Source organism: Chroicocephalus ridibundus, chromosome 9 (genome assembly GCF_963924245.1).
Source record: "Chroicocephalus ridibundus chromosome 9, bChrRid1.1, whole genome shotgun sequence".
Lineage (NCBI taxonomy): Eukaryota > Metazoa > Chordata > Aves > Charadriiformes > Laridae > Chroicocephalus > Chroicocephalus ridibundus.
In genome coordinates this window covers 21,752,198-21,779,047 of record NC_086292.1, presented here as the reverse complement: position 1 = coordinate 21,779,047, position 26,850 = coordinate 21,752,198, and the positions used below count along the sequence as shown (strand labels likewise).

The following is a 26,850-nucleotide window of genomic DNA, read 5'->3' as shown; positions in this document are numbered from 1 at the left end:
CGGCGGCGCCGCCGCGGCCATGTTGAGGGCGGGCAGCGCGGAGGCGGCGCCGGGGCCGCGGCGGGGCGCGGCGCCTCCCCGCTCCTGCTGGCCGCACGCCGCCGCCACTGCCGCCTCTCCTCCGGGCCGCGCGCCGCCGGGCCGCCCCGCTCCATGGCGACCCCCAGCCCCTGCATCGTGGTGAGTCCGGCGCCGCTGCCGCGGCCTCCCCCCGCGGGGGAGCCTGCCTGCTGGGCCGGGAGCTGCCGGGCGCCTGAGGGGTAGATGTCTCCCGCCATGCCGCCGCCGGCTGAGGGGAGGGGGGGGTCCCGCCTGTCCTCCCGGATCCGATGATCTGTGAGGGAGCGGGGCCGGCGGGCGGGGGGATCCCTCAGCGGCGGGAGCCGCCGCCCCGCCGAGTCACCTTGAGGGGAGCCCCGGCCTCCCGGCGCCGGGCCCGGGGCGCCCTCCCATTCCCCGAGCGGTGCCGGGCCTGCCGGGGGGTGGGTGTGGGGGGTTGGCGGTCACTGGAGGCCTCCCGGGAGGGTTTAGAGGCGGAGGACGGCGCGGGGAGCCGGAGCTGCCGCCTCAGCAGCGCAGGGGAAGAAGTTCCCGGCGGGCGGGAGCGCGGCCGGTACAACTTCCATCCCTGCGGGCGGCAGCGAGGGCCGGGAACGCCGTCCGAGTCGCTTAAGCCTCCGAATTCGGAGGTATTTTTGGAGGGAGAGCATTCTGGGGATGTTTGGGGTTTGTTGGGGTTTTTTTTTTGCATCTTCGCTGTATCTGCTGAGGCTCTTATATATTAATTTTTATTATTTTTTTAAAGCCAGTGCCGGGCGTTTATGAGATACATCCCTGAGAGCTGTGGCGGCCGCAGGGTTGCCGCCGTAAATCCCTGCGGTCAATAAAAAAAACCTGATAAAATCTCTAGGAATGGCCCATTCCCTACCGAAGGCAGAAGGGAAGGTTTGGTAGGCATGCTGCATGTAACGATGGGGCTGAACCACAGGAAAATACCATGTGTTTTGGGAGGGACATGTCTTATTACTTAAAATAACAGCCTGCCCTGGCTTGCAGGGAGCTGGGTCAGGGACTCGATGCCTGAGCCGGGTGCGTGGGTGGCTCATACAGGATTTTTTTGGAACAGGAGGGTGAAATACTCATGAAATTCCCAATGTGAAATACTTATTAGGGGGTTACACAACAAAAAACCATGTAAACAGTTGGCTGATCACAGGCCAGGTAAGCGCTTCCTTGGGCTCTGAAATCAGATTGTGTCCTGTGAGGGCTGCGGTAGCCAAAATGGATACTTAAAAATGCCTGCCCTGGTGAGCTGTCAGTAATAAGCTTTGGTTTTCCCGCTGAAATTCTTAACTTCATTTTACACATAGTAACGTTCAGCTGCATAACCAAAAGAGCGAGGAGTAATTAAGAAGCATATTGTCATTTTCGAGTTGCAGCGGGGTTGGGGTTCCGGGGAGGCTATTTTTGATGCCGTTGCGATGATGTGTCCTGAACCTCAGCAGTGTTTCGGATAATTATATACGTATGCTAATCCCTTGTCCTAATTAATATGCACTTGCTAATATTGCAGGCTGTTTTACACCGGGAGTTTGCCTGTGAGGAACAGGTTGCTGAAGTAGGGCTTTCCTTTCAGATTCTGAAAGATCCCGAACCCCCACGCTCTGCAGAAGGCTTACTTCGCAGCCCCGTAACTTGTCATGCTCAGCTGGCTCACTTGCCTTGTCCTGAAAACTGCCTGTGCGTTTTGTCATTACTTGGTGTTGTGACGATTTGGAAGGTGTCCATGTCAAAAACTCTGCTTGCTGAATTGCAAATGCAGGTTTTGCATTACACTAGGAAAATCAAAGGTGTTAAAAAGCTCCTTGATTTTTTTAATGGAATAAAGAGATTAATTGAGGTGTAGTAGTTTCATTTTCGCGCTCTCTGATGTAGCAGAATGTTGTTAGGACTTAATTTCTTACCCATATCGTACTGCGCAACAGCTCATGTGGTATTTCAAGCAACTCCTGTGAACTGTAGGTTCTGTTACATTGCACTTTGTGCTGCGTTCAGTGTGACAAATGTTTTTACAGAGAGGGAAAGTGAGGTGATCCCAATGAGTGTGATGGGTTTGATAGTTTACTGAATACAGCAAAGGACTTGCAGTTTCTCACTACAGACTTTCCATAAGGCTTTGTAGAAATCTCACCTTATTTCCTTTTCAGATTGGTGACGATGAACAAGGTTACGACCTGGACTTGTTCTGCATACCTAAACATTACGCAGATGATTTGGAAAAAGTCTATATTCCTCATGGGCTCATCATGGACAGGTTGGTTTGACTTCAGACAGTACGCTGCTCCAGCTGATTCCATGACGCTGGAATAAACAATCTTCCAGTGATAGTTTTGCTGCCTGGTGACTGTCTAAATAGATTACATTTAATTAGAGACTAAGAAGTACAAGTGCTAATTAACTCTTTCTTTCTTGTTTGGCATCTAAGAGTTTGTATATTTGCTGTTATGCTATTGTTTGGAAATTTGTCATAATTCTCAAGTGAAATTTTGTGGCATGTAGCAATCTACAACTTTCTTTCCAGTGTTTCTTTGATGTTTTACCTTCTTAAAGCCTAATTAGAGATGTTATTTGTTGTGCCAGTTCAGTCTGAAAATAATTACAGTCTCTTGAATTTCCTTAGGATATTAATAAAAGTAAATTATTAATCACATCATCTTAGACTTTCTCATGTTCGTATGGTAGGTAAGTAGTATCTAGCTTTCTCCTACCTTCTGGGAAAGGCATTAGCCTCTGGAAATATCAATCTGTCACTTCTGTGGTTGCTGAAATCTGTGATGTGCGGTAGCAATTTTATCTTGTGTGATCAGAAATGGGTGCATAAGCCTACAAGGCATTTTTCCTTTACTTTGATAGTTGCTAATTCCCTTTAAGAGAATGAACAGATTCAGTGAAGGAGTTGTTGGAGAGACACAACCATTTAAGAGTGGTGCTGGGTGGATCTTCCTGGAGATCTCCTGGATAGGAATGCACCTAGATTTCACGTGGTGCTGTTTGATTCAATACAATAAACTTTCCTATAAAATGTTTTTAAAATATTGTAAAAACTTTGCACTGCAAGTCCATATAGAGGGAAAAATTGGACAAAGTACATGTCATTAAGTAATTGATGTAACGTTTATAATGGTAGGCTTTCGCTGAGAAACCTGCTGTCAGCTGGCACACAATAAATGCATACCATGCTTTCTAAAATAAATTACAACATACATTTAGAAACAATGATTGCAGAAAAACAGGGCAGTGTTCTCTTGCTCTCCTCCGTTGGTATTGTATTTTACAGTTAGGACAAATTTCCGGCATCCTAGCTTGGCAAATACACATAAGCTCTTTAGTTTACAATTTGAGAATTTTCTTGCTCCTCAGTCAGTGAGGGCCACTGCCTTTTTGGTTGTGTTAGCTTACGCTGCTCTTCTCGTGGAAGCTGAAGCTGTCTTTGGAAGGAGAAAACACACCTTCGTGTCGTGTATCTCGCAGTGAAACAGCTTCAGGGTGTTAAGGTTTGCTTTGACTGAGTGTGACGTATGAAAACAAAGGCATTTGGCAGAGCTACTGTCAGATTAACCTTGAGAAGCAAAACTTCCTTGACCAATAATGTGTAAAGGTGACTGAAGTGGTAGGCAAATATTTCTGAGAAAAGTGTAATTTCCAAGTTGGATGCATGTGTTTGCTGCTGTTGTTAGTGATACAGAATGCTGCTGCTATAGCACGCAAATGAAATGTGTTATGACAGCTATCTCTTTCTTGGTTTTGTATAGGACGGAGAGACTGGCACGAGAAATTATGAAGGGCATGGGAGGACACCACATTGTAGCACTCTGTGTACTCAAGGGTGGCTATAAATTTTTTGCTGATTTATTAGACTACATCAAAGCACTGAACAGGAACAGTGACAAATCAATCCCTATGACTGTCGACTTCATTAGGTTGAAGAGTTATTGTGTAAGTATCTCTGTGATACTGTGCAATTTTTATATAAACTTGACTGTATAGACTTCAGATTATTAACAGAGGTGGTTTAATATCGTTACTGCCAGAATGTGCTAATATTAAACAAATATTTAAGGGAGTTAAGAGTCACAAGCTAATTTAAGCTTCCTCTACCATATTATATCATCTGTTTTCTTTTAGACCTTGATATTTCCACAGCCCAGTAAAATCCTATGCAAAGCAGAGAGACCCTTTCCATGTCCTTTACTTGTTAAACAATTTCCTCTCTGCCCACTACCCCGTCTCTAAAGCTGTGGCTCTAGAATAATGCAGAGGATTCTTTGGCAAGTGTGGTTACAAAAAATTAATTCTAGGAATTTTTATGTGGCTTAGACATCATTCATTGGACAGGAAGACTTGAAAGCTGCAAAAGCAGTTGTACCCGAGTTCCCTGTCTCATCTCAACCAAGCAGTGAACACAAGGAGTTGGATTTGGCCTTGAGGAAATACTAGGTTCTTAAACCTAGATTTATGATTAGTGGCCACTGAGTATGGCACTACCTTTTCAAGATTAGGCATAGGTTGCATTGGGTTTACATTTTTGGAAAATAATTTATTGTCATTCTGAACACCAGGATTTAATTTTATAGGGAAATTGAACATTCTGTAACATGAGGTAAGGTGTAGGTTTTATAGAAGGAAGCACGAGGTTATGTTGTGCAGGTCGAAGGAAGAGGCAGATGTATGTTAGTACCCTGTGTTTCCTGATTTACCGATAGCCTACTGTCACGTTTTCAGGATGGTGTTTATGATTTGTTCCATAAGACCATCTGTAGCATGGAAATAATTAATTTTTTTAATTTCAGTTTAGGGTGTTTAAATAAATTGTTTTGTAAAGTTATGCTGTTAGTTCTGTCACAGTAATTTTGCATTCAAGTCAGCAGTATAAGTTGCGTGTCACAGTTGTAGGTGAGTGCCTATTCCAGTAGAAAAAAATAGAAATTACAAAATTGGAAGCTCAGCCTCATCCTTCCTTTCATTAAACTGTGAAACCAGAGATGGAGTTATCTGCAGGCTTAGTTTGGACTGTCAAAGAACTTCATAGGTTCATGATTTCTGTTGAGCGATCTGTTAACATTTCACAACGAAGCCCGGAACTGCGTGGGGCTTTGGTCAAGTCCATCTGCAGGGCGAGAGGCCCTGGCTGCCCAAGGCATTAAACACACGGCTGGCCGTCCAGGGGTTACCTGGAAACCACAATCATGTTTGCTGAATGCAAGGCAGTAATTTAACTGTGCTCTTTAATGAGGAGGCAAGGCTGGGCAGAAAGGTTCCTGCCAGCCTTTGGTTGCGTCTCACAAGGCACTCTCTGTGCTTGTGCACTGTATTTAAATCAGTGGGTGAGAGCTGCTTGACACCCTTTCTTTCTGCTCCCCCCGCCCGAAATAAAAGATTCAGGCTGCTGCTGCAGGTCCACGTAACCACTAAGCCACCACATGCCCATATATTCTGCCTGTAAAAGCCACAACAGAAAGCTGAATGTCTTTATTACAGGATAATATGTTAAAGAATAGGAAATGACAACTCCCACTTTTTTTTTTTTTGGTGAGGAAATTGTGTATCTTCTGCCTTCTTCAAGGGACACTTCCAATAACTTACTTGGTTTGTTTAAAAAACAATATGAAGGCTACACCCTTTCAGTCTCTCCGCTTTCTGACTAATTTGGAAAAAAACTATTGGAGAAATGGTTTGAAACACCTGAAAAAAAACCCCTCCGTTAAAAAGCAAGGCTGCTTTATTAACCACATGTTTTCTTTGCTCATACTGGTGTGTTAGGCATGTCTTGGTTCATTTCTTTACTACGGCTGCTTTTGTCATTTACTCCCCAGAACTACAGTGCCTTGATATTAATAGGGGAGCGAGCAGCAAAATAAGTTTTATGGAAATTACGGTTTTGTAGCAAAAACAAGTAGATGAAGAGAAACACGGAGAAATTTAGACAGAAAACTGTCTAACTAGAATGTTTTCCTTGAGGTGTTGGCTTCAGGGTTTTTGGTTTTGTCAGCCAAGTCTATAAAAGAATGTTTTCTTGTTCTAGATGAGTGAGGAGCTGCTGTTACTTGATGCCTCCACTACAGTATTTACGAGCATTTCATTTCTGTGGATTCTCTTAGGTGGTTATTAATATCCAGACTTATGTCCTTTAGATTGCATAACTTGTTAGACGGGATAAGATTGTCCTAGCACGAACACGTATGTAACAGATTGACTAGGTCTTCCGATGTTAATAGTGTCAGAATGCTAAATCTGCTTTGTAGTTTTTATCTGTGCTTTACTAGATGGAGGGATCAGCGTTGTTAGTGATGTGAAAACCATCGCAAATGGTAATGGACAGTTGAAAGTGGAGCTAGCTCTCCTGTCACTGCCTCTGGATGCGATTACTAGATCATGCTGCCTGCCTTTACAGACCGGATAAAAGATGTTAAAAATACCCTGGTCGCATAAACAAAGCAGCTGAACTTGTGTAATGGTTTTGAAATTGATGTAATTGAGGTTCTATTCTTGTTTCAAACCGATCATTTAATATTTACAAGCGTATGGGGCTTTTTTGTGTTGCAGTGCAAAGCTCACACTGTTCTGCACCCAAAAATAATTCTCCAAGAATACTGACATGATCAAGCTGTGATTAAACTTTGCTCATAACTCCAGCTTTTCGAGTCCTTACAGATGAATTTTAATGATCTGGCAAGCTGTTAAGAAATGGAAAGATAGTGTTTGTGAACAGACCCAGATTTCAGTATTCTTGACAAATAGTTTATTTAGTTTGTGCTACAAGAAGAATGGCTTTTCACCACTCTCCTGCATTTAAACTTGGAAATGAGCAAGCGTTACGTATGTAGTCATGAAGGGCAGCCAAAAGACAATGAATGTGTTGCACTGTCACTGAGGAAAACAGGGATTTGCAATGGAGTCCATGGTAAACTCTGGTTAGGCTGGTCACGGCAGTATTCTGAAAGATCTCTGTTAACCAAGCCTTATAGCAAATACTGTAAGGAACTTAAAATGCCTTTTTAAAAGGTGATCTTGGAGTCACTTGGGTCAGGAGTTACGATCTTGTAAAGCATTATTGTTTTTCAGCAGTGACAACGGGGAGGCAGTGAAAACAGATCTAAACAGTAAAACTCTTATGTGTTAAACCACAAAGCATTAAAGTCTTACCAGTACTGAAATCAGAAATAATGCTCCTGAAGACAATTAAAACATTGCTTAATTATTAAACAATGTTCTTTCCAATGGAAATCTGGTTACAACCGGTGACAGAAATTCTTTAACTGTTTTTTATCCTTTAATTGCTCAGGAGGTCAGTACCTGCATAGGAATGCAGGTTTATCTGCCAGCGAAGATTTGTTTTGCATTAAGAAGTGTAGCAATTTGTAAGGGGTTTGTTGGGAAGGAGAAGGAAAGTTTCTGTAGGTTAGATTGTTTTTTCTCTGCTGATCATCATACTTCAATGTGCATAATCCAAAGGTTTACCGTAGCCTACTACAGTTTTGTGGTGTTCTTGTCTGAGTATGGTGCATTGCTTTGTAGCCAAACAGATCATCAAGAATCTGATCTTCTGCATATACTGAGAAGTACCAGTCTGCCACCTGTGCACGTGATTTTAATGGAACAAATAGCTGTTAAGATCTTTCTCCATCGTTGTTTTGTAAGGAATGATGGGTTTTTTACATCCTTCCATGGAAGGAGGATGAAATCCCTATTAGTGTATGAATAGATAAAAGAGAATCCTGTAACATAAACAAGGAAAAGCTTCAAGAAGCTGTCACTTAAGATAATTTTAAGATAGGGGGAACACAGGAAATGTGTTTTAGCTTTGTGAATACAGTGCTTAACTAAAGCACATTTTTGTGGTTGATCTAGCCAGTATCTAGGCATTCGGTAGCAGTGTGTATACCTGCCAGGTCAAGCAGCCATCATTTTGGACATCTTTGGTCATGGACTTTTTCAGCACAGTGACATGGATGCTGTTGGGTTTACTTATTGTTTGCACTGTTATGGAAGCACTGAAACAGTTGACTATTTATCAAAAGTGAATGTTTCTTATAGTAATGAAATATGGCAGTTCGGTGTAATTTCAGAGTGGTATAACTCAAACTAATGTTTTCTTGAAAACATGTGGGGCAAAACTGAAAAGATACTTTTTCTAATAATTTGCATTTCTTTATGTTGTGTTGTAGGAATCTGTTAGGCTTATCTGCTTTCACATGCCTCGAGCTAGAAAGGTGACACCACTATCAAAAAGATTCTAATACATTTTCTCTTTACTATCATCCCAGTGTTACTTGCTGTGTACTTGGCGTGTGACTCTAAATAATTTGCTTGGCCTTTTTTGTGACAACATTTTTAGTTTTTGCCTACAATCCATATAGCAGGAATATCCGTCTTCAGGCGTCTGCAAAAACAGGAAGCTGTATGTGGCTGTCTCTCTGTTCCCTTGTGGTCTCCTCTCCGTTGCCTCTGCCATTCCTGGGTTTGGGGAAGGAACTGCTGTTTTGCTACGTGTCTGCGTAGTTGTGCAGCACACTCGGGCTTCATGTTGCAGCAGCAAAATCATATCGGTTTTCTAAAAGGAAGATAACGTGGTGAGGAGTTATGAGAATAAAGTTTGATAAGCGGTATTAACCTTTGACTGAAATGATTACATTGTAGGGTAGTATCATCATCTGTAAGTAGTACAATAATAAGCATATCACATCTAACTGTGAGAGCCCGTCAAGGTTTAAAGTCGGTTGAGTGACTTTAACTAAACTGCAAAGATCTGCGAAGCGCTCCTAGCAGCTGTCTAACTTTCTTATAGAACGCTTCATTTACATTTGTATCAAAGTTTAGTTTTACTGAAGTGAAATGCTGTATAGTGATGGTGTACCTATGTTGCTGTTCAATTACTGTAAGAGGTAATTTTATTGTTACTAATATTTGTTGTAAACTAGGCAAACAGAAGCTTTTCTGGCTATTTGTGGAGCTTATATTTCTAAATATTAATCTGTGCCTTGTTTGTTGGCTATTCTTGTTATGATTGTTTAATCTTATTCAAAGAGTAAGGCTTTCTAAATCATTAAAGTTTAAAATGTAAATTACCAGCTCTGTAGCAGCACGGAGCTTGGAAACTGAAGTGCTTTTTGTCTTATTTCCATCTCTGTAGGGAATGCGTAGCAAATCATATCATTTTAGGTACATGTGTATATATAACGGTCACATGTGTGACATACACATATATAGCGGTGTCTGTGTTTATGCAGATCTCTCGTCAAACAGTCTTTAGTCTGAAGTACCATCTTTTAATTGGATCACTTCTAATTTCTTAGTTAATAGATGCTGTTGGTGCTATGTTTCTGAAAGCATTAACATTCAGTGGTTATGTACTTTGCAGTTTTGATATTTACTGAAAGAAAACATTATTTTAATTCTGGTAATGCTAATGCTCACCTTCCTCTTTCTCAGAACGATCAATCGACTGGAGATATAAAAGTCATTGGTGGGGATGACCTCTCGACCTTGACTGGAAAGGTATGGCCCTTTGTACGTTTGAAAACAAACAAAACCACTGAAGAACCCACATACCTGCGTGGTTTTAAGGCTGCTCTTTTAGTGTGCGAAGATTATAGAGTTTTAAAAAATGAAAATGGAAGAGTTTCACTTAAATGTTCACCCCTGTATACTAGGAGAGCGGATAAGCCCCACAAAAGCCATCAGTTTAGTCTGAACTTAACAGAAAAAACCCTATTCACCATCTTTAGTATCAGCAAAGTTTTAGGAGATTTGTTTTTCTGCAGCGCCTGAGAAGAATAATCTGGTGTGGGTTGTTGACTACAAACAACCTTTGAAAGAGAGTGGTATTATTTACTTGCTGTATTGGTGATTCGGTGAAGTAGTGGTGGGAATCCATGCTGTCGAGACCTGTAATGTGCAGCCCAGGATGGGGACGGAGGTTCCTGTTACAGGCAGTGACTAGAGAAGGAAATGAGAGAATGTAAATTGGGAACCAGCTTTTCTCCAGTGACTCTGTGGAGATCGCTGAGCCAGATGTCTGGGGTTAAAGCATCAGTGCCTTCTGCTCTGTCACAACACATGACTTTCCCCTTCCCCTTACACGTAGGTAATCTTTAAGGCATGTATGTTGATATAAATTCAATAGTTCGATATAAAGGACGTAGGTGTGACAGCATTGTGTGTGTGTCTATATTATGACACTCTTTGCTGTGGAAGAATATGAATTGTGTAGACTGTTTTGATCTCTTGCATATATCTAGAATCCTGAAAGTCTAAATAATTTAAAGACCACTTTGTACTCAGCGTGAGACATTGAGCAGAATCTCATTGCCAGATAATTGTTCCTGGCGCATCAGAAATGTTAACTACGTAGAATTCGCTGTTACATGTGTCAACATAAATACATGCTGGTACAAATATTTAACTGCAATGAAAATTAATAAGTTATAGAGATTAATATATATAAGAAATGGCATATTCTCTAGATGTTAATGGATTTTTCTTTTCTTTTTTTCTTTTCTTTTTCCTTCCCACCAGAATGTTTTGATCGTAGAAGTAAGTATTATGTTTCACTCTGAAGTTCTAATGTGTGACTGGTAAAAGAGTTCTAATAAAGTTGTTCTTAAACTAGAAAACCTACAGTTTCTGGTTTCAAGGCTTCCAGGCCTGAATTTTGCAAGTGGGCTCTGAATTTAAAATGATCTGTGTTTTGAATTCTCAAATTCATTCTACTGCCAAATTTAACACTGAAGATACCCATGTAAAACTGTTTGTATTTGCTTTCAGTTTTTAGGGATTCTGTCAATTCTAAAATACCCCTTTTTTTTTTTAAATTAAAATATAGCTTAAACAAACTGTTATTAAGCATATTATTGTTCTGGGTTTGTAACAGCCAACTAGGAAATTAAACTGCAGGAGTAGAAATGTTCCTAATAGGAATATCCTAAAATATGTGAAAAACAGATCTAAGCCCAATGCATCTGTGTATAATTTGTTTAGAGAATCGTGGCATAGAGAGCACTAATTCGTAATTAGCATATTGCAATTGCTAAATTCCTATTCTTCTGTCTTGTCGTGGTTCTTTGGATGATACCAGGCACAGTACACCTCAGTTTGATTTCTGGGTAGCTGCTGTTGCTTAATTCTTGCTTTCGCACCTCGTTCTTGATGGGCAGCGTCGTGTGTTTTCAGTAAGTTTGGCAAAGGATGTTCTTGACTAAGATTGCCAGTGTCAGGGCAGGGAAGCAGCAGCAGGAGACAGGAAAAAGGGACGTGCAATCTAATCATGTCTTAAGGCTCCAAATAATGGAAGTGCCTTGTTTGAAACCAAAGAAACAGCTATGGCAACTGATTCAGTGATTCAGCAGCCAAAGGGAAGGATGTTTCCTCTCATAAAATGTGGTGGGTTTTATATATGTTGGGTTTTTTTTTTTTAATTTGAGAAAGTTATATTATTCCACAGGAAGCACATTCAGTTCCCAAACTCCTACCAAAATAGTACATATACAGCAGTGTTTGTGTGACCAGTGGTGTCCTTCAGAGTGTATTTTGCTTCAGATAGGCAGATGCATTTAATTATGTATCTGCTCCATTTCAGATGAATGTATGTCTTTAAAGTCCCAGACAGCTAACTAGGTTAGTTTCTCATTTGTTCAGTGAATCATCTATCCAGTCACTTGACTTATACACTATCAAATATGAACCCTTTTACCGATCACTGTTTTAACTATCAAACAATAAAAATGCACATATATTGTAGGTTTAACATCGCTAGGCTTTTCTATACAGCATCCCTTTAATGCGCAAAAAAGTCTGAAGAAAATGGAGATTCACCTCCAATCAACAGATACTCAATACAAAATCAGTAATAGATTCTATTTTTATTTTGGAATATGGAAGTAGCTACTTACGTTTATTCACCAACTTTTGTTTTTATCTATGTATCTGTATGCCTTTAACTTTTCTTGAGTTTATAACCATGATTAAAAGCATTAAGTGTTAGAGATGATATTGCTGACAGGTGCGCTGTTGAGTTTTTTGTTTGATTTTTATTTTAATTGGGAGTCGTGGGAAAATAAGCTGAAACCAGGACACTGCTGCTTCTGTGTTATCTACCTCCTTCCCTGCAGATAGGCTTGATTTCGGGCCAGGGGAAGGACTGTCCCTCTAAAGATTGTCTGATTATTTCAGTGCAAATGAGGAGTCCGTTTCTGATGCTTTGGTTGTAAGCCATGTATTCTTTTTTCTGCTTACATGCGCAGGGAATAAAATGGTGTGTCAAAATTCATTTCAGTGTGTTTGAGTATAGACTTTAGAACTGCACCCAGATATTCCCAATGCAATTTCTTCAGCTATTTCTTGGATCTGTAATGTAAATTACTCTCCTTTTTCTTTAATTGCAATAATGGGTCGTTCTGACTATTTTCCCTTCTTACTTTTCTTTCTGTCTCTGTAACCGAGCTCAACAGTGAGACTAATGTTACTCTTATCATATTCAGATTAAACATTGTTTGTCTAATAGCTGCAAGGAGCACAAGCCCTAACATCTCCAAAAGGAGCCAAGAAGGTCATAGTTTAGTAACCGCTTTCAAAGTCATAGTTATCCACAACAATTAAGAACTATTGTTAATGTGCGTGATCACGTTACTGAGCATAGTTACGTAAGCACAACATGGTGTTACACGTCACCTATATTTGATTATGAATAGTATTTTGGCATATTGTCATGCTCTTGCAAATAAGCAGTTTCTGTGGTAGAAACTTGAAAATGCCTCTCTTCACTTGTTTAATATTCTTTCTTACTTGAGCTTTTTTTATTTTCAGGATATAATTGATACTGGTAAAACAATGAAAACGTTGCTGTCTCTACTTAAGCAATACAATCCAAAGATGGTGAAAGTAGCCAGGTAAATTTTTAATGATTGTTTGTGCTGTGTTTTGCCTTAACAATGACAGACAGTGTTTAAAAAAAAAAAAAAAAAGAAAAAAGTAGCATAGAGTACATTTCCATGAAAGAGAAACGGGAGGGGACGTTTCTGCAGGAGTCATAGGAGTCATATATGATGTGATCTGTGGGAGTTTACTATTTGTTCAAACTCCAAAAGCACTTTTGCTTGTTATGAGAACCTACATTCGTTAGGCTGGTGGAAGCACTGCTCTTTTCAGTCTTACTGCTGGAAGAATTTCAGTGCTTCATAACGGGACAGCTTGTGCATGCCTGGTACATGTCTTGCCTTATCACGTGATGGTAAGATTTGTGTCCGAGTTAGGTTTAGAAGTATATGGAAGAGTTTAAACCTTTTGGACTTAACAAAAATACCCTCTCAAGTTGGTAGAGGTATTTGCAGCACAAATTTAGTTCATAAATGTAGACTTTTACTAGGGAAGGAGATAAAAAAATTGGTGGTTGTCACTTACCTATATGTAGTATCTATCCAAACATGTTTGTTTCTGCTTGCGCTCTCTGCAATTACAGTATGCTGCAGTCATGTACCTGTGCAATGGAGACCGTTTTTTAGTTTGCCTTCTTTAATTGCAGAATTAAATTAGTTTGCACACTAACATTACTGTTTGTATAGTGTGCATAGTGCAGCTGAGCTTTAGAGGTCATTCTGTGAGAGTCACCCAGCCATATGCTCTTCCAGGCTTTTCTACTTAGTTACATCTTTAATCAATTCGTTTCAAAACATTTTATAATTAGGTAATTTACAACTAACAAGAAACATTGAGGATAATATTATATTATTGACCAATACTGACATTATTCCTGCTTCTTTTTAAATTGCATCTTCGGCGCTGCTGTGCTGTGGTTGTAGTAACGATACAATAACAATAAACGATAATGATTGCTGGGGATTAAAGATAAAGCAGAGCTGTGTGTAATATCTAATCAGTTGTGTTGCCATAACAATGTCAAAGCAGTTGTTAAACGTGTGAGAATAGCTCTTCTTGCTGATAATCTGGAGGTGACCTGCTGAAGGTGAGGTTGTTGAGGATTTCTCCCTGGCCTGATTTAGTGTGCCAAATTTTACGTATTTGTCACTGAATAGTGCGCTAACACTGCAGTGTACATCATGAATATAATACAGTATGAGCAAAGTCCAGTTTCCTGTTGTTTAAACCTGTTGCAGTAATTTGGGTCTGACAAAGACCTGAGGAGATAACACACGATCATTCTACGTGGTCTTAAGTATAACGTTCTTAGTTACTTCAGTTGCCTCTCTTTCTTCTCTCTCTCTCCCTCTCTTTTTTTGTTTTTAAATTTTCTTTCTCTCTGACAATTAAGTCGTTGTAGCAGGGAGATGTTAGCTAGTCCTAATATGATTCCGGGGGTTTCTTTGATCAAATCCTACACTAATTCTCAAAAATTAAGTCTTACAACTAGAAGTTTCAGTAGCTGTCAAAAATTGAAACTGTGACTGACGAATGAAGCCCCACCTTCAGAGGGGATCCGGGAGGGAATTCTGTGCTTCATGCGTAGAGTTATGCTGACCTCTGTCTTTACGTTCAGCCATCAACCACCTTTTCTTTCCCTGCCCAAGTCTCTGTGTCTCAGACAGATAAATATCAGGCCTGTGGGGTTGTCTTCTAAGAGGTAGAAGCGCTCAACTGAATGAGGAGTGAATCAAACCGGCAAGGCGTTTCTCTCTACTACAATACACCCAACTCTGTATCTCTGTGGTTTTTACACCTCTGACTATTAATTCTGGGAAAGTGGAGCTGGTTTGTGTTGCTTGATCCTCATAACCAATTACATTTTCTTTATGGGGGTCATTAGCACTGCCAGCGAAGAGGAGTTGAGGGCGTGTTGCACAAGTGCAATTGAGGTTGCATTTAACCAGCTGAACTTTTGCTTCGTAATACTAATGCTTTTGAAAAGAGCACAGTTGGTCTGGCCAGATCCCAAGTTGTCGCCTCTTTACCTGTAAGCTAAATTGCACCTGCAGTTCCTAACACACGTAAAACCTCATTAAGTCACTTCTCATGATGAAATCCATCCAGATCAGTATCTCCTGGCCTCTTTCTTGCAGTTATCCTTTAGGCTCTAGGAAGTTTTGATATTGTCATTATGATCAGCTGCACCTGCAAATAAAAGAATAGTTTAAAATAGGTGTAGATGTGCTTTCAGTTTTGCGCGTTTAGGCCAAATTCAGCTTGTCTGTCATCAAAACAGTGTCTTGTATTTGTATACAGTGCTTTTGCTTGTTTCAGTTTTACATTGGTTTTATTTGACAGTTTGTTGGTAAAAAGAACTCCTCGAAGTGTGGGATATCGGCCAGACTGTAAGTGACTTTTTGACAACCATTATTCATTTTTAAAAGTGTGTTAATGTATTGTGTACCCTTTGATCATAGTCCAAGGATGTTCCAAATAAGTTTTCACTAATGATTGTGGATAGATTTTGCTCTTATTTAGGGAATTTAAATATTTTGAATGTATTTTGACAGGGTTAATCTGGATTTGGTCTGATCCTTTTTTTTTCTTTTTCCTTAACTTTTTGTAACATTGTACTATATGAAAAGCAAACTTTGACATTTTGGTCCAGGGTACACCTTTTTCATGTGCAAATTCTCCCAGCTCGCATGCCGTCAGATGTTTTTGTCAGCAGAATCTGCTGGATTACCCTTTGACGCTCTGGGGAGTGATTTGGGTGTCTAAACCTAACCACCTCACGCCATTTGGATGTCCCCAGGAACGAAGGAGGACTGCATAGGGTAGCAGGTCTGATAAAAGTTTACAGTGGCAAGATGCCTAAATTGGCCACAAAACTGATTATGTCAAGGCATCTGAATTACTCCCTTTTTGTCTTCTCCTGTCTGTCCCAAGACCGTAAAGAAAGGACCAGCATCCACAGCAGAGAGTGGCACCAGAGTGACAACTCCTCCTGCCTTGGGAAAAGCTATGTGTTTTAACCCTGTTCCAGAGGCCAAATTCCTGTTTAGCTGGACCATGGAAGCGGAGTGAATTTAGCAACAGAATCCTCTTCCTCCTCCTTTCTGAGTTTGTACAATGTTCTGGAACTGAAATTTTTCAATGCCTTAAAGCTTAGTTGAGGTGTTTCCCTCAGTCAAGGATGCCCCTCATTCCTGAGATCTTATTATAAGCTTAGCTGGGTTACTGCTCTGCCTTTTGAGCATCTTGCAGCCGATGGCTTGTTTTGCCATCTGTCCACAGAGACAACCTGTTCGGTGTGGGACATGCGAGCTCTGAAAGAAGAGACAGCAAGGCAGTAATGGCTGGGCCTCTGTTTTATCCCTCTGTTGTGAGGCCAAGCAGACCCTAAACTTCACCTTAATTTTTCCAAAAGCGCACACAGCCTTTTCTTCGAATTGTACAATTTCTCTCCCTGTTTCCCTTACAGACCCTGGTTGTAGCCAGGGAGGGAAAAACCACGCAGCTTTCCTGTGCTCAGGAGTCTTTCATTTTAGCATGAAGGGGAGAAAGCCATTTGGAAATCTTATATTGTATATAATTTAATATTTTTGGTCATTTTGTAGTGTGTGTGGACAGGTTGGACTGATACCGCCTGGCCGCCCACAAACCGTCCTGCTAGAGCTGCTTAGACAATCTGTGGAATAGCTGATGTCCTCTTTCTAGGCAGCTTCTCTGGGAGGAAAAAAACACAACCGAACATACCAAATTCGGAAATTTTGGTGGAAAAATAAAAACCCCACACCTGTTTCTGAAACTTGCAGGTGACTCCATAAAGAATTCTTTGCGCTTCACTATTCTCTATATCACAGACTCAGTATCTAAGACGTGCTCTAGCAGTGATAGTATGTTCCTACATAGTGGGTCAATGCCTGCGAGTCACGAGGGTGGAGTCCACCAGGCAGTTACTGAAAGGCGAAGGATTGGTTTCCCTGCAAGAACCATGGTTCTGATACTCGTGTTGTTCCGTGCTCGCTCTCCCAGCCCTTCATAGAAAGTCCTGTGGGACTTGGCGCGCCCACAGTTTTGAAGGAGCTGACGACTGACCCTGCCAACTCGTTACGCCTGTGGGTACCCTTCCTGCAGCCCTGCCCCAGGCGCCGGCCCAGCTCCCTCTCCAGTGATTCTGGGAGCGTGACATGTCCTGTCCTCCCCAGATCCACTGCTGCTGCACTGGCACGTCAGGCATCTAGGGAGTGCTCTTTTTTGTATGTATTTACAAAGTTGCAGGACTTTTTCAAGGAATTTTACATTCTGATAATAATGCTGTGTCTGTAGATTTAAGTACTTCCATTCATTTCCTGCAGACTGCGTGCTAGCACCACGCTGCTGCGTGGGAACCGATAAACACATCCATTTAATTTCGCTTTAGTCGATGAAATAAATCAACAAAGTAAGTTAAAATTTTAAAGTAGCTTGAATGTTAATCTGAGGGTGCTTGAGTAGAAGAAATAAAGTGAGTTAGGATGCACACATAGCGATACAATTCCAGATTGCCTCTGTAAAAAGGTCTAACGAACTCTGGGAAGTTCTTTTCTAACATGCTGGTGACTTATGGTCTTTTTCAGTTGTTGGATTTGAAGTGCCAGACAAATTTGTTGTGGGATACGCCCTAGATTACAATGAATACTTTAGAGATTTGAACGTAAGTAATTTCTCCCGTATGTTTTTGTCCATTTAAAACCAGGGAGGAGGAAGGAAGGGAAGTCCCCTCACGTCGCTCTCCCTCCTCTGTAAATCATGCCTCGTGTGCAGATCTGTTCCGCTGGTGATGCAACGAGGAGAGCAAACCCTAGAGCAGCAGGACAGCCTTTTGGAGCTCTTGGGAAACTAAAATTTATTTGGCTACGTGCACAATGGAGGCTACGCATCTCCTGTCAACTTTGAAGTAATATGAAGTTTCTTATCTCACCAGATGCCTGCAACAAATAAATGCATTTGCTTAGTTAGTAAGAGAAGAGAAACCTTGGAAGTTAAGAGGGGGTCACTTTCTTCATCTGGGTCTCGCCAACTTTATACTGGACACTGTGTGGGATAATTAGAGGGAGGAGGAAGAAGGCAATGTTGAGACTTTTAGACAAAAAAAATGGCTTAAGTTGTTCTACATAAATAGTATCACAAGATTCTTTCATACTGAACCGTGTATAGCGTGCTTGGATTTTTTTCAGAAGCGCGTTATTGAATGCATATGTAAACCGTTGGTCTCTTACATCACTTTTCTAACAGGATCTTTTTATTTTGTTTTGTTTCAGCATATCTGTGTGATCAGCGAGACGGGGAAGCAGAAGTACAAAGCATGAAAGCATAGTTCAAGTGCTATGACAACACAGCTTTGAAATGTTTTGTTTACCGAGTCCTATCTTTCACAGGCTTCAACTCTGGTACACCAGCTAAAATTGTAGGATGCCCCAGCCCCATTGTCATACCGCTTACTATAATTTATTGCATGTACGATATAAGATCTTGTCTTGTTCATTTATATTTTAGAACTGTAAACAACCGGTGCGGTTCTGCACTCCTTATTTTGATTTGCACTATGACTCTACCGACTATTGCTGCCCCTGGTTGGGTTGTGCTGTTTGTGAGCTCCGGAGTCTAACTCTCGCAGTGGTAAATTGCTTAAACCTCATCAACCCAGAACTGAAATAGTTCAAGTACTGTAAATGTAAAACATTTTATGATAGGGAAGTCTATTAGTAATATTTTTAAAATCTGTAATTTAAGTTTTATATTTTAATGCACAGATGTGATTGTGATTAATGGATAGTTTGCACCTTTGGGTGTCATAAGGCATGAGGAGCAGCCAGTTACAGTATCTGTAATCTCCAAGGAGCTCGTTCAGATCTCCCGGAGTTGCCTTATTGCTGTAAAGGAAGTCTGGGTGAAAAAGTCTTTTTTTTTTTTTTTTTTTTTTTTTTTTTTTTTTTAAAGGAGATGGAATGACAAAACAGAATGTTTAAAATCTACTTTCGGTTGAGCTGCCTCTTTCTCTTGGATTATTTTTTTTTTTTCTTTAGAAATATCCATCAGCCAGTGGAATTGCCTTTTAAATTTAAACAATTTTAATATATTTGTGAAAAAGTATTGTAATGTTTACTTTATAAGATCTACCAAACAAAGTACTTTAAATAAAGGCTGTCTCTTTAAAATAAGCCCCATACATTTATGCCGCTCGGTCTGTCTGTTAAGGCGCGCTTGAAATTTTCTTCTCAGTGATATTTTTCATGAGCGTTTCTGGTGGTGAAGGCAGACTCTCCCTTTGGTGTCTTTGTGGAGCTTTTGGTTAACGTTATCCTGGCTACAAGAGAGATCGTGAAGCGCTGAGGGAAAATATGGAAAGGCTTGCGTGTTCTATAACCAGCGTAGATTTTGGAGAAAATGGTTTAAGCACTGTCCTTTCTTCTGTTTTGGCAAAGATGAAGAGTGGAGATTATATGTTCATTAAACATACACATGTGGAAAACCCCCACAGCCATTTTGTACAGAATTGTTTGGGTTTGTTTCTTTCAACACCTCTGTTCGCGTCGATTCTAAACGTGGCAGCCTGTCTCCTGCCTCCTCCTTGGCCATGCTCTTCCATCCCTTCCCTGCCCCGGCTCCCGTCGCTCTGCGCTCTGTGCTCCTGTTTAACGCCGCTCAACGCTCGATGCGTCACAACGTTTTTGCCAGCCTGTTTGGAAGGATTTTTCTGTGGTTTTGGAGCTTGGGTCGTGTTTCTGTACTTTTCCAAGTACCGCGCATCCTTGTGCATCCACGCTGTGTTACGTTACAACTGTAGTCGTCTGTAGCAGACCTAAAATATGAGTAACTTTCACGATGGAATTCAGATCAAACGGCCACGATCTGTAGGAGACCTATTTGTAAATCAAAATTCTCATTAACAAATATTAGAACACTGCTCGTGATTATACGATACTTTTGCAATGTTAGAGTTAACTTTCCAAAGAGGTTTGTTTTTTGTTTTTCTTTTCCCAAATGCACTGCAAAGTCTGACTGTACGTCTCCATCTCCTAAATAACGTTTGTGGAGTTGCCTTTCCGAGAACCTGGACCGTCCCTGGGACAACTTGTTGCAAAAATACGTGATGCAGCTCCGAGAAGAGGAAGCGCAAAAGCAACATAGGAAAATAGAAACCGCTTGAGAATTGCTACATCCATCCAAGTTTGCACTAGTTCTGGTTGGGCTTAAGGTCGAATCTTAAAATGCGGCGGTTTCTTCAGCCATCTGAGTAGTTCCTGCTTCACAATCCTAAAATAAATTCATGGCACCTGGAGATTACACTGGAGAGGCGGCCTAAAAGCGCCTGCTTACACAGGGAAAGAGTGAGAAGTGGTGTTCAGTATCTTTTGGGACTAAACCGTTCAATTGGTTTATCCTGTTGGTTAAGACGACATTCAAATGCCGTGATTTGGGAAGGGGAGGAGAGATTTAGTCATAAATGAGGGGGTTTATCTTCCAAATTGGGGAAATTGGAGGGTAGGAACTGCGTGGACACGCGTGTGTCGGGGAGTCACAGAAGAGGGTTGGGAAGATGCTCTTGAGCTACGCTGACCCCGGGAGCGACGGTTTGCCTAGTAACAAACCTCACCCCTGTGATGGGAAAGGTCGATAATTTAAAAAAATAAATAAATAAATAAAAATCCCACATTTCAAATTCTGGGGAACAGGCACCGTTTTTGTTTTTGGTTTGTTTTTTTTTTTTGCATTTCCTTCACAGAGGTGCTTGCCCGATGAAGTTTATCACCCCAGAGGGATTCCTCCCTCAAAACCTTTGGGTACTTTTCGATGAAAATGGCTTGGAGGAAAAGTTAGCCGCTCTCTCGCCCCGGCTGGAACGCCTCTAACGCACTGCAGCGCTTTACAGCACCTGGGCCTGCGCTACAGCAAGAGAAATTCCCACTTGAAAAAAGTTGAAGCCGCAGTCGTTACTTTTTAGGCAGTCATTTTGGTTAAAAGGCTGGGGTTTTCATCACACCTTGGCAAGTTAAATGCCAACTTTATGCAACCCAGACATATATTGTTAAAACATTATGAAAGCACAGAGACAATCTTGTATTTGAACATTTATGCGGCATTTGAAATTCATTAGAGCTCCACGTTTTATGACTCGCAAATGTACGCTGGAAAAATAATTTTGAATATTTATAGGCTTTAATATACCGTCTCACCCCGTGACATCTGGCGTTTCTGTACATTTCGGTAATTCCCGCCTGCCGCGGGCCGCTGACGCCACCTGATGTGGTGCCGCAAATGCGCAGCTCAGGCTTGGAGTGTTTGTTTTTCTTGCTTTAAATCCACATGGATCGGAATCTGAAGTGCTTGGGACGGAGCCGGGCCATGGGGTTAAAAGTCTTTATGTGACCTGAGCCGGTGGCTCGCTGCGGGGGGGTGAATCCTGGTTTGAAAATGGAGACAAACGAGGATCTATTAAGCAGCCTTGTAATTGTATGTCCTGGCTGACGGAGTGGTGCTGGTGGCTCATTGTTGCGCTCCGAAAGTGCTGCCAAGCCAGAGAAAGAGACCTGGGAGTCCTGGTGGACAACAGGATGCCCATGGGGCAGCAATGTGCCCTCGTGGCCAAGAAGGCCGATGGCATCCTGGGGTGCATCAAGAAGAGCATGGCCAGCAGGTGGAGGGAGGTCATCCTCCCCCTCTGCTCTGCCCTGGGGAGGCCACATCTGGAGTGCTGTGTCCAGTGCTGGGCTCCCCGGTTCCAGAAGGACAGGGAACTGCTGGAGAGGGGACAGCAAAGGGCTACCAAGATGCTGAGGGGACTGGAACACCTCTCTCATGGAGAAAGGCTGAGGGATTTGGGTCTCTTCAGTCTGGAAAAAAGACAACTGAGGGGGGGATCTTATCAACGCTTATAAATACTGAAAGGGTGGGTGTCAGGAGGATGGGGCCAGGCTCTTTTCAGTGGTGCCCGGGGACAGGACAAGGGGTAACAGGCACAAACATGACCATGGGAAGTTCCATCTCAACATGAGGAGGAACTTCTTTCCTGTGAGGGTGGCAGAGCCCTGGCACAGGCTGCCCAGAGAGGTGGTGGAGTCTCCGTCTCTGGAGACACTCCAAACCCGCCTGGAGGCGTTCCTGTGCCACCTGCTGTGGGTGACCCTGCTCTGGCAGGGGGTTGGACTGGATCATCTCCAGAGGTCCCTTCCCACCCCTGGCAGTCTGGGATTCTGGGATTCTGTGACCCGGGGTGAGGGCTCACCCTGCTCCCAGGGGCACTGCTCCCTGCGCCGCAAAGCAGCGCTGCTCGGGCTCTGCCCATCTTGGGTTCTTGCACCCAGCCAGGTCAGAGATCTGTGGAGCAAGTGCCTTTATAAGCAAATGAGACATCACAGTTGTCTTTTTTTTTTTTCTCCTTTTTTTTTCTTTCTCTCTTTTTTTTTTTTTTTTAGTGTATAAGCATTTGTAATTGATTTAATCTCACAGGCAGTTGTAATTTGGTAATATTTTGATGAGGAAATTGCTTCCTCGCTCTGTGAACGTGCCAGTGCCCCGCTGCAGGCAGGATGCTGAAGAAGGGAGGGACAGAAGAGCACAAAGATGCAGCAGGATGTAAAAGCTGGCAGCGAGGGCTTCCATCCCCAGGGGCTGAGTCAGCCGAGTGAGCCAAGGCGGGTGCGAGGTGTGTGTGTGTGGGACACGTTTGTGTGGCTGCAGACACAGGTCTGTGTCCAGCCACCTTCTGCAGACACAATTCTGAGTACAGGCTTCGTCCTCCGGGCTCTTCTGCGCAGGTAAAACAGCACCTGGGGTGAAGCGGGGCATCCCAGCAAGTGCCAGTCCTCACAGAAGTGGGCAGGAGGGACAGGCCCGTGCCCACCAGTACATCGAGGTGCGGGTAAATGAACCTTGGTTTTATCTAAAAAGAGAATATGGGTGGCATCTTTATTTTTCACACACCCCCCCCCCATAACCAGGAAGGGAACCAACCCTCGTGCCTCCGGCCGGTCTCTGGGTCGCCCACAGCACGTCGCTGTGTGTGGGGGACACAACTTCGGGCGTTGGGGGTGGGGAGCGGGTGTGTGTTTCCCAGACGGTCCGTGTTCTTTCCTGCAGGTAGTGAACCCCCCCCCGCCACAAATACAGCCAGGAAAATTCCCCAACGGACAATGTCTGCGTGTGTAAACGAGGACCCATCTTTTTCCGCCTCCAATCGCAGCCCTGTCGGGTTTCCCGCGGCCGGGCAGCGCGTCCCTGCCCCATTTACAACCCTGACGCGCGGGTGGGATCGCTTCAGGATTGCTTTTGGAAGAGACTCAGAAAAAAACTCAGGTCTCCTACAATCTTTTCCTGTGCAGGGCGGTGAAGTGACCTGATTTATTTCATGTGTTCCAACCCCGCCACTGAAAGCAGCATGTCTCCCCATGGATTTTTGCGTGGGGGTGCGCCAATGCCCCCAGATCCGCTGTGTGCTGGTCGGGGATGCCGGCGCGGGGCTGGGTTCGCTCCCTGCAGCCTGCGAAGCAGCCGGGGCAGGGTTTTGGGGAGCCTGAGGTGTTGTTGGGGTTTTGGGAAGCCCGAGGCGTCAGCTCTGCCGTCCATCCGTCAGGGAGGGAGAAAGCCTTTTCCCTGGGGACAGACTTTCTGGGTACTGACGGAACACGCTGCCTTTCCTGCACTTTCCGCTGGGCATCCCGTGGGGCCCGGGACGTGCCGGAGCAGCGATGCTGATGCCGATGCCTCACTTGCCCGTTTCCCATCTGAGGAGCCGGGACACGATAAAGCCATCCGGAAGGCGGGGGGAGGAGAGCGGAGGGGACCGTCTGTGCTTTTAAATGGACATCGCAGTGTATTTATCAGCTCTTCTTCTCCTCCTCAATCAATTTCCTTTCTTGCCAATTTTCTCTCTTCCATTCACAAAATGCAAGAAGTACCCCATAGCAATCGGAGAATACAAAATCCGAGGGAGAAATATCCTTTGCAGTCTAAAATCCTGACGCTCGCAATCAGAAAACCATCTTGTGCTGTCTAAGTAAAGAATAATGACACACACAATCCCCCGTGTAGCTGCACCTTCCACACCCCCCCTCGTCCTCCCCCGCCGTCCGAGTTGTGCACACTCAAATAATTTCTTTTCGGTACGAGGTGGAAGCTCTTTTCTCTCGCAGAGAACTCGCTCTGCCCAGTTTATAAATGAATATATGCTTTACTTGAATCCTATTTTGAGTAACCTCCAACGTTCTGGTACTTGACCAGCACACAGGAATGGGGTTAGGTGAGAAACTGCTGAGAGAAATGAAAAGATTTTTGAATGAAACGGAAAGAAATCCCATTTTTTTTCTTCCACTTGGTGAGTTTGTTGCCAAGACCCACCGAGTCCTCAGGGCGCCAGCGCCATCCTTTGCCCTGGAGGTGACACTCGCTTTAGCAAACCCTTGGGGCGGGTGAGCGGGTTCCTGCTCTGCCGGGGGGGGGCTGCCACCCACCACCTTTAAATTAACCAAGGGGATTGTGTCCTTCCCGCAGCTTTGCGTGGGGTAGATACCGGTGGCATCCCCCTGAACCCAGCTGCATGAGAGGTTAGAGCCGCCTTAGCCAGGATCGCCCTCGCTAAAACAGGCGTATGAAGGGGTTTCTCCCCCAGTTAGTGCATAAAAAGCAAGACCTGAAGTTGTGAGCGCCCAGCACCGGGCGCTGCTGCCGGGCAAGGCGCTGCTCCAAGCCCTGGGAAAGCCGGCCCCGGCTGGGAGCGCGGGATGGGGCTGCGGCCCCGCAGGGGAGGTGGGTGGGCAAGAAGTGCAAGGGAAGCAAGATCACGCTGGATACCGCGACGAGCCGCTGCCAAGCGCTGCCAAATATTCCTTTTGCATCAAAGGAGGCGAGCGGGGAAGCGCCGAAGGTAGATAAGGCGGCTTTTGGCGTTGCTTTTTTAGTGTTTACAGGAATCTGCAACACCTCATTTGGCTCCCACCCCGCTGCCTCGCTCACGGAGGTACCTGGTACTCTCGGCAGAGTAACGCCGCAGCAGCCGTCGCGTGTGGGAGGGTTTCGGTCTGGGTGAAATTTCAAAAAAAAAAAAAAAAAGGTGTAGAAACGTGCCATTAATAAGCGTGTCTAGAGCCTGCCTCCTAAACCCAGCAGCCACGCCGCGGTGCAATGTGCTGCGCGGATTTACCTGCCGGGGGAATTGCCGCCGTCCAGCTCGACTATAAAAAAAAAAAAACACAGCAAAAAAACTACTGGGGAAGCTGAAAGGCTTTTCCTCCAGAGCGGTCACGCGTGTTCCTGATGGAGCAGACTTCACATTTTATAAAACAGACATCTTGCTTTAGCCTATAGCAAGAGAAAAGCTGCTGCCCCTTTGCGGGGCTGGGCGCTGCGGAGCTGAGCTGCCCCCGCCGATGACACCGGGGGCTCCGCTGGCCCAGCTTGGCGCGGGGATGTGCTGCAAGCGCTTCTGCTGCCTTTTTTTTTTTTTTTTTTATTTATTTCCAAGTGGTTTGTGCCGAAACACGGTAGTGAAGTCAACCTGCAAACACGTTGAAGGCAAACTTGGACGTTTTAAGGGGAAAAAAAAATACGAGAGGAGCTGCCCCAGCTTCTCAGCCGGAGGAACCCGGCTGGATGTCTGTCCCCTGGGCTTTCTGCTTTAGTAATTGGCAATATCCTGACAGATCCGGAGCAGAGCAGAGACATGCTCACAAGCAGCAGAGGGGAGTGATCACGGCACGGGAGGCACATCCACCACCCCTGCACCCCGGTCACAGCACATGCATCCCCTCTGCACCCCAACCAGGGAACATCCGCCACCCCTGTGCCCAAACCACGGCATATCCATCCCCACTGTGCTCCAGCTATGACACATCCACCACCCCTGCGACCGAACCACGGCACATCCATTCCCCTGCACCGCGGTCATGGCACATCCATCCCCTCTGCACTCCAACCATGGCACATCCGTCCCCTCTGTGCCCAAACCACGGCATATCCACCACCCCTGTGCCCAACCACAGCACGTCCACCACCCCTGCACCCCAGTCATGGCACATCCACCAGCCCCGCACCCCAGTCATGGCACATCCATGGCCCCAACCATGGCACATCCACCACGCCTGTGCCCAAACCAGGGCACATCCATCCCCTCTGCATCCCAACCATGGTACATCCACCACGCCTGTGCCCAAACCAGGGCACATCCATCCCCTCTGCATCCCAACCATGGTACATCCATCCCCCCTGTGCCTGAACCAGGGCACATCCATCCCCCCTGTGCCTGAACCAGGGCACATCCACCATCCTGCGCCCCAGCCACGGCACATCCATCCCCCCCCGTAGCCACCACCCCTGTGCCCTGGCCACGGCACATCCATCACCCGGAGCTGGGGCTTGGACAGGAACCGCTCACTCACAGCCCAGCCACCTCCACAGGCACATCCTTCTCTCTCCCCTGGGATCGTTTTCCCTGTTGGCTTGATTGAGCCTCTACATTTCATTCTTGCCCGCTGCTCCGAAAACCACGGTGCTTTTATTCTCCTGTTACGGTCAGGGTGGTTTGATGCTGTCGGGAGGGTGAAAGCGGAGTTTTAGCAGGACTCTTCCGTTGGAGACTGAGGTGGAGATCTCTTTTTCTAGCCGAGGAAAATCAAACCAATCACAACAGAAAGTTCTAAAAAGAAGGACTAAACCTGCTTTTTAACTCTTACACTCCACCTATAAATGCAAATAGCAGAAAACCGTCCTAAAAAAAAAAATCTGATGTAGAATTAATAAAAGTGTAGAAGTACAGAATTAATCACTTTACTGGCCAATTTCCCTGTAAACCAAGTTATTCATTAAATTGTTTTCCTGAGGGAAAGCAGTATTTTATACGGTGATTAAGGGTTTGACTTGCAGAAAGCAGGAATCAGCCGTTTTAGGGACGCGAGC

At 44.1% G+C, this 26,850-nt stretch overlaps 1 protein-coding gene across 2 annotated transcripts; it reads left to right on the top strand.

Moving 5' to 3' along the window:
- The first annotated feature begins 27 nt into the window (after positions 1-27).
- HPRT1 (hypoxanthine phosphoribosyltransferase 1) lies at positions 28-20,496 on the top strand. Of its 2 annotated transcripts, none has more exons than XM_063347115.1 (9): positions 28-180; positions 2,208-2,314; positions 3,813-3,996; positions 9,490-9,555; positions 10,576-10,593; positions 12,862-12,944; positions 15,274-15,320; positions 17,538-17,614; positions 18,222-20,460. In XM_063347115.1, exons 1-9 carry the CDS (start codon positions 154-156, stop codon positions 18,267-18,269), a joined length of 657 nt encoding a protein of 218 aa, XP_063203185.1. In that variant the 5' UTR covers positions 28-153; the 3' UTR covers positions 18,270-20,460. The 2 variants fall into 2 exon arrangements, with proteins under 2 accessions (XP_063203185.1, XP_063203184.1); XM_063347114.1 differs by lacking the exon at positions 28-180 and adding an exon at positions 315-689 and having other exon boundaries at positions 18,222-20,496.
- The last annotated feature ends 6,354 nt before the right edge of the window (positions 20,497-26,850 follow it).

Excerpts from the sequence above, each read along its gene's own strand:
- HPRT1 (XM_063347114.1), top strand. The coding sequence starts at position 330 with ATGATCTGTGAGGGAGCGGGGCCGGCGGGCGGGGGGATCCCTCAGCGG. Across the intron at positions 12,945-15,273 it reads AAGATGGTGAAAGTAGCCAG|TTTGTTGGTAAAAAGAACTC; the intron begins GTAAATTTTTAA and ends TTTATTTGACAG. Across the intron at positions 15,321-17,537 it reads TGTGGGATATCGGCCAGACT|TTGTTGGATTTGAAGTGCCA; the intron begins GTAAGTGACTTT and ends GGTCTTTTTCAG.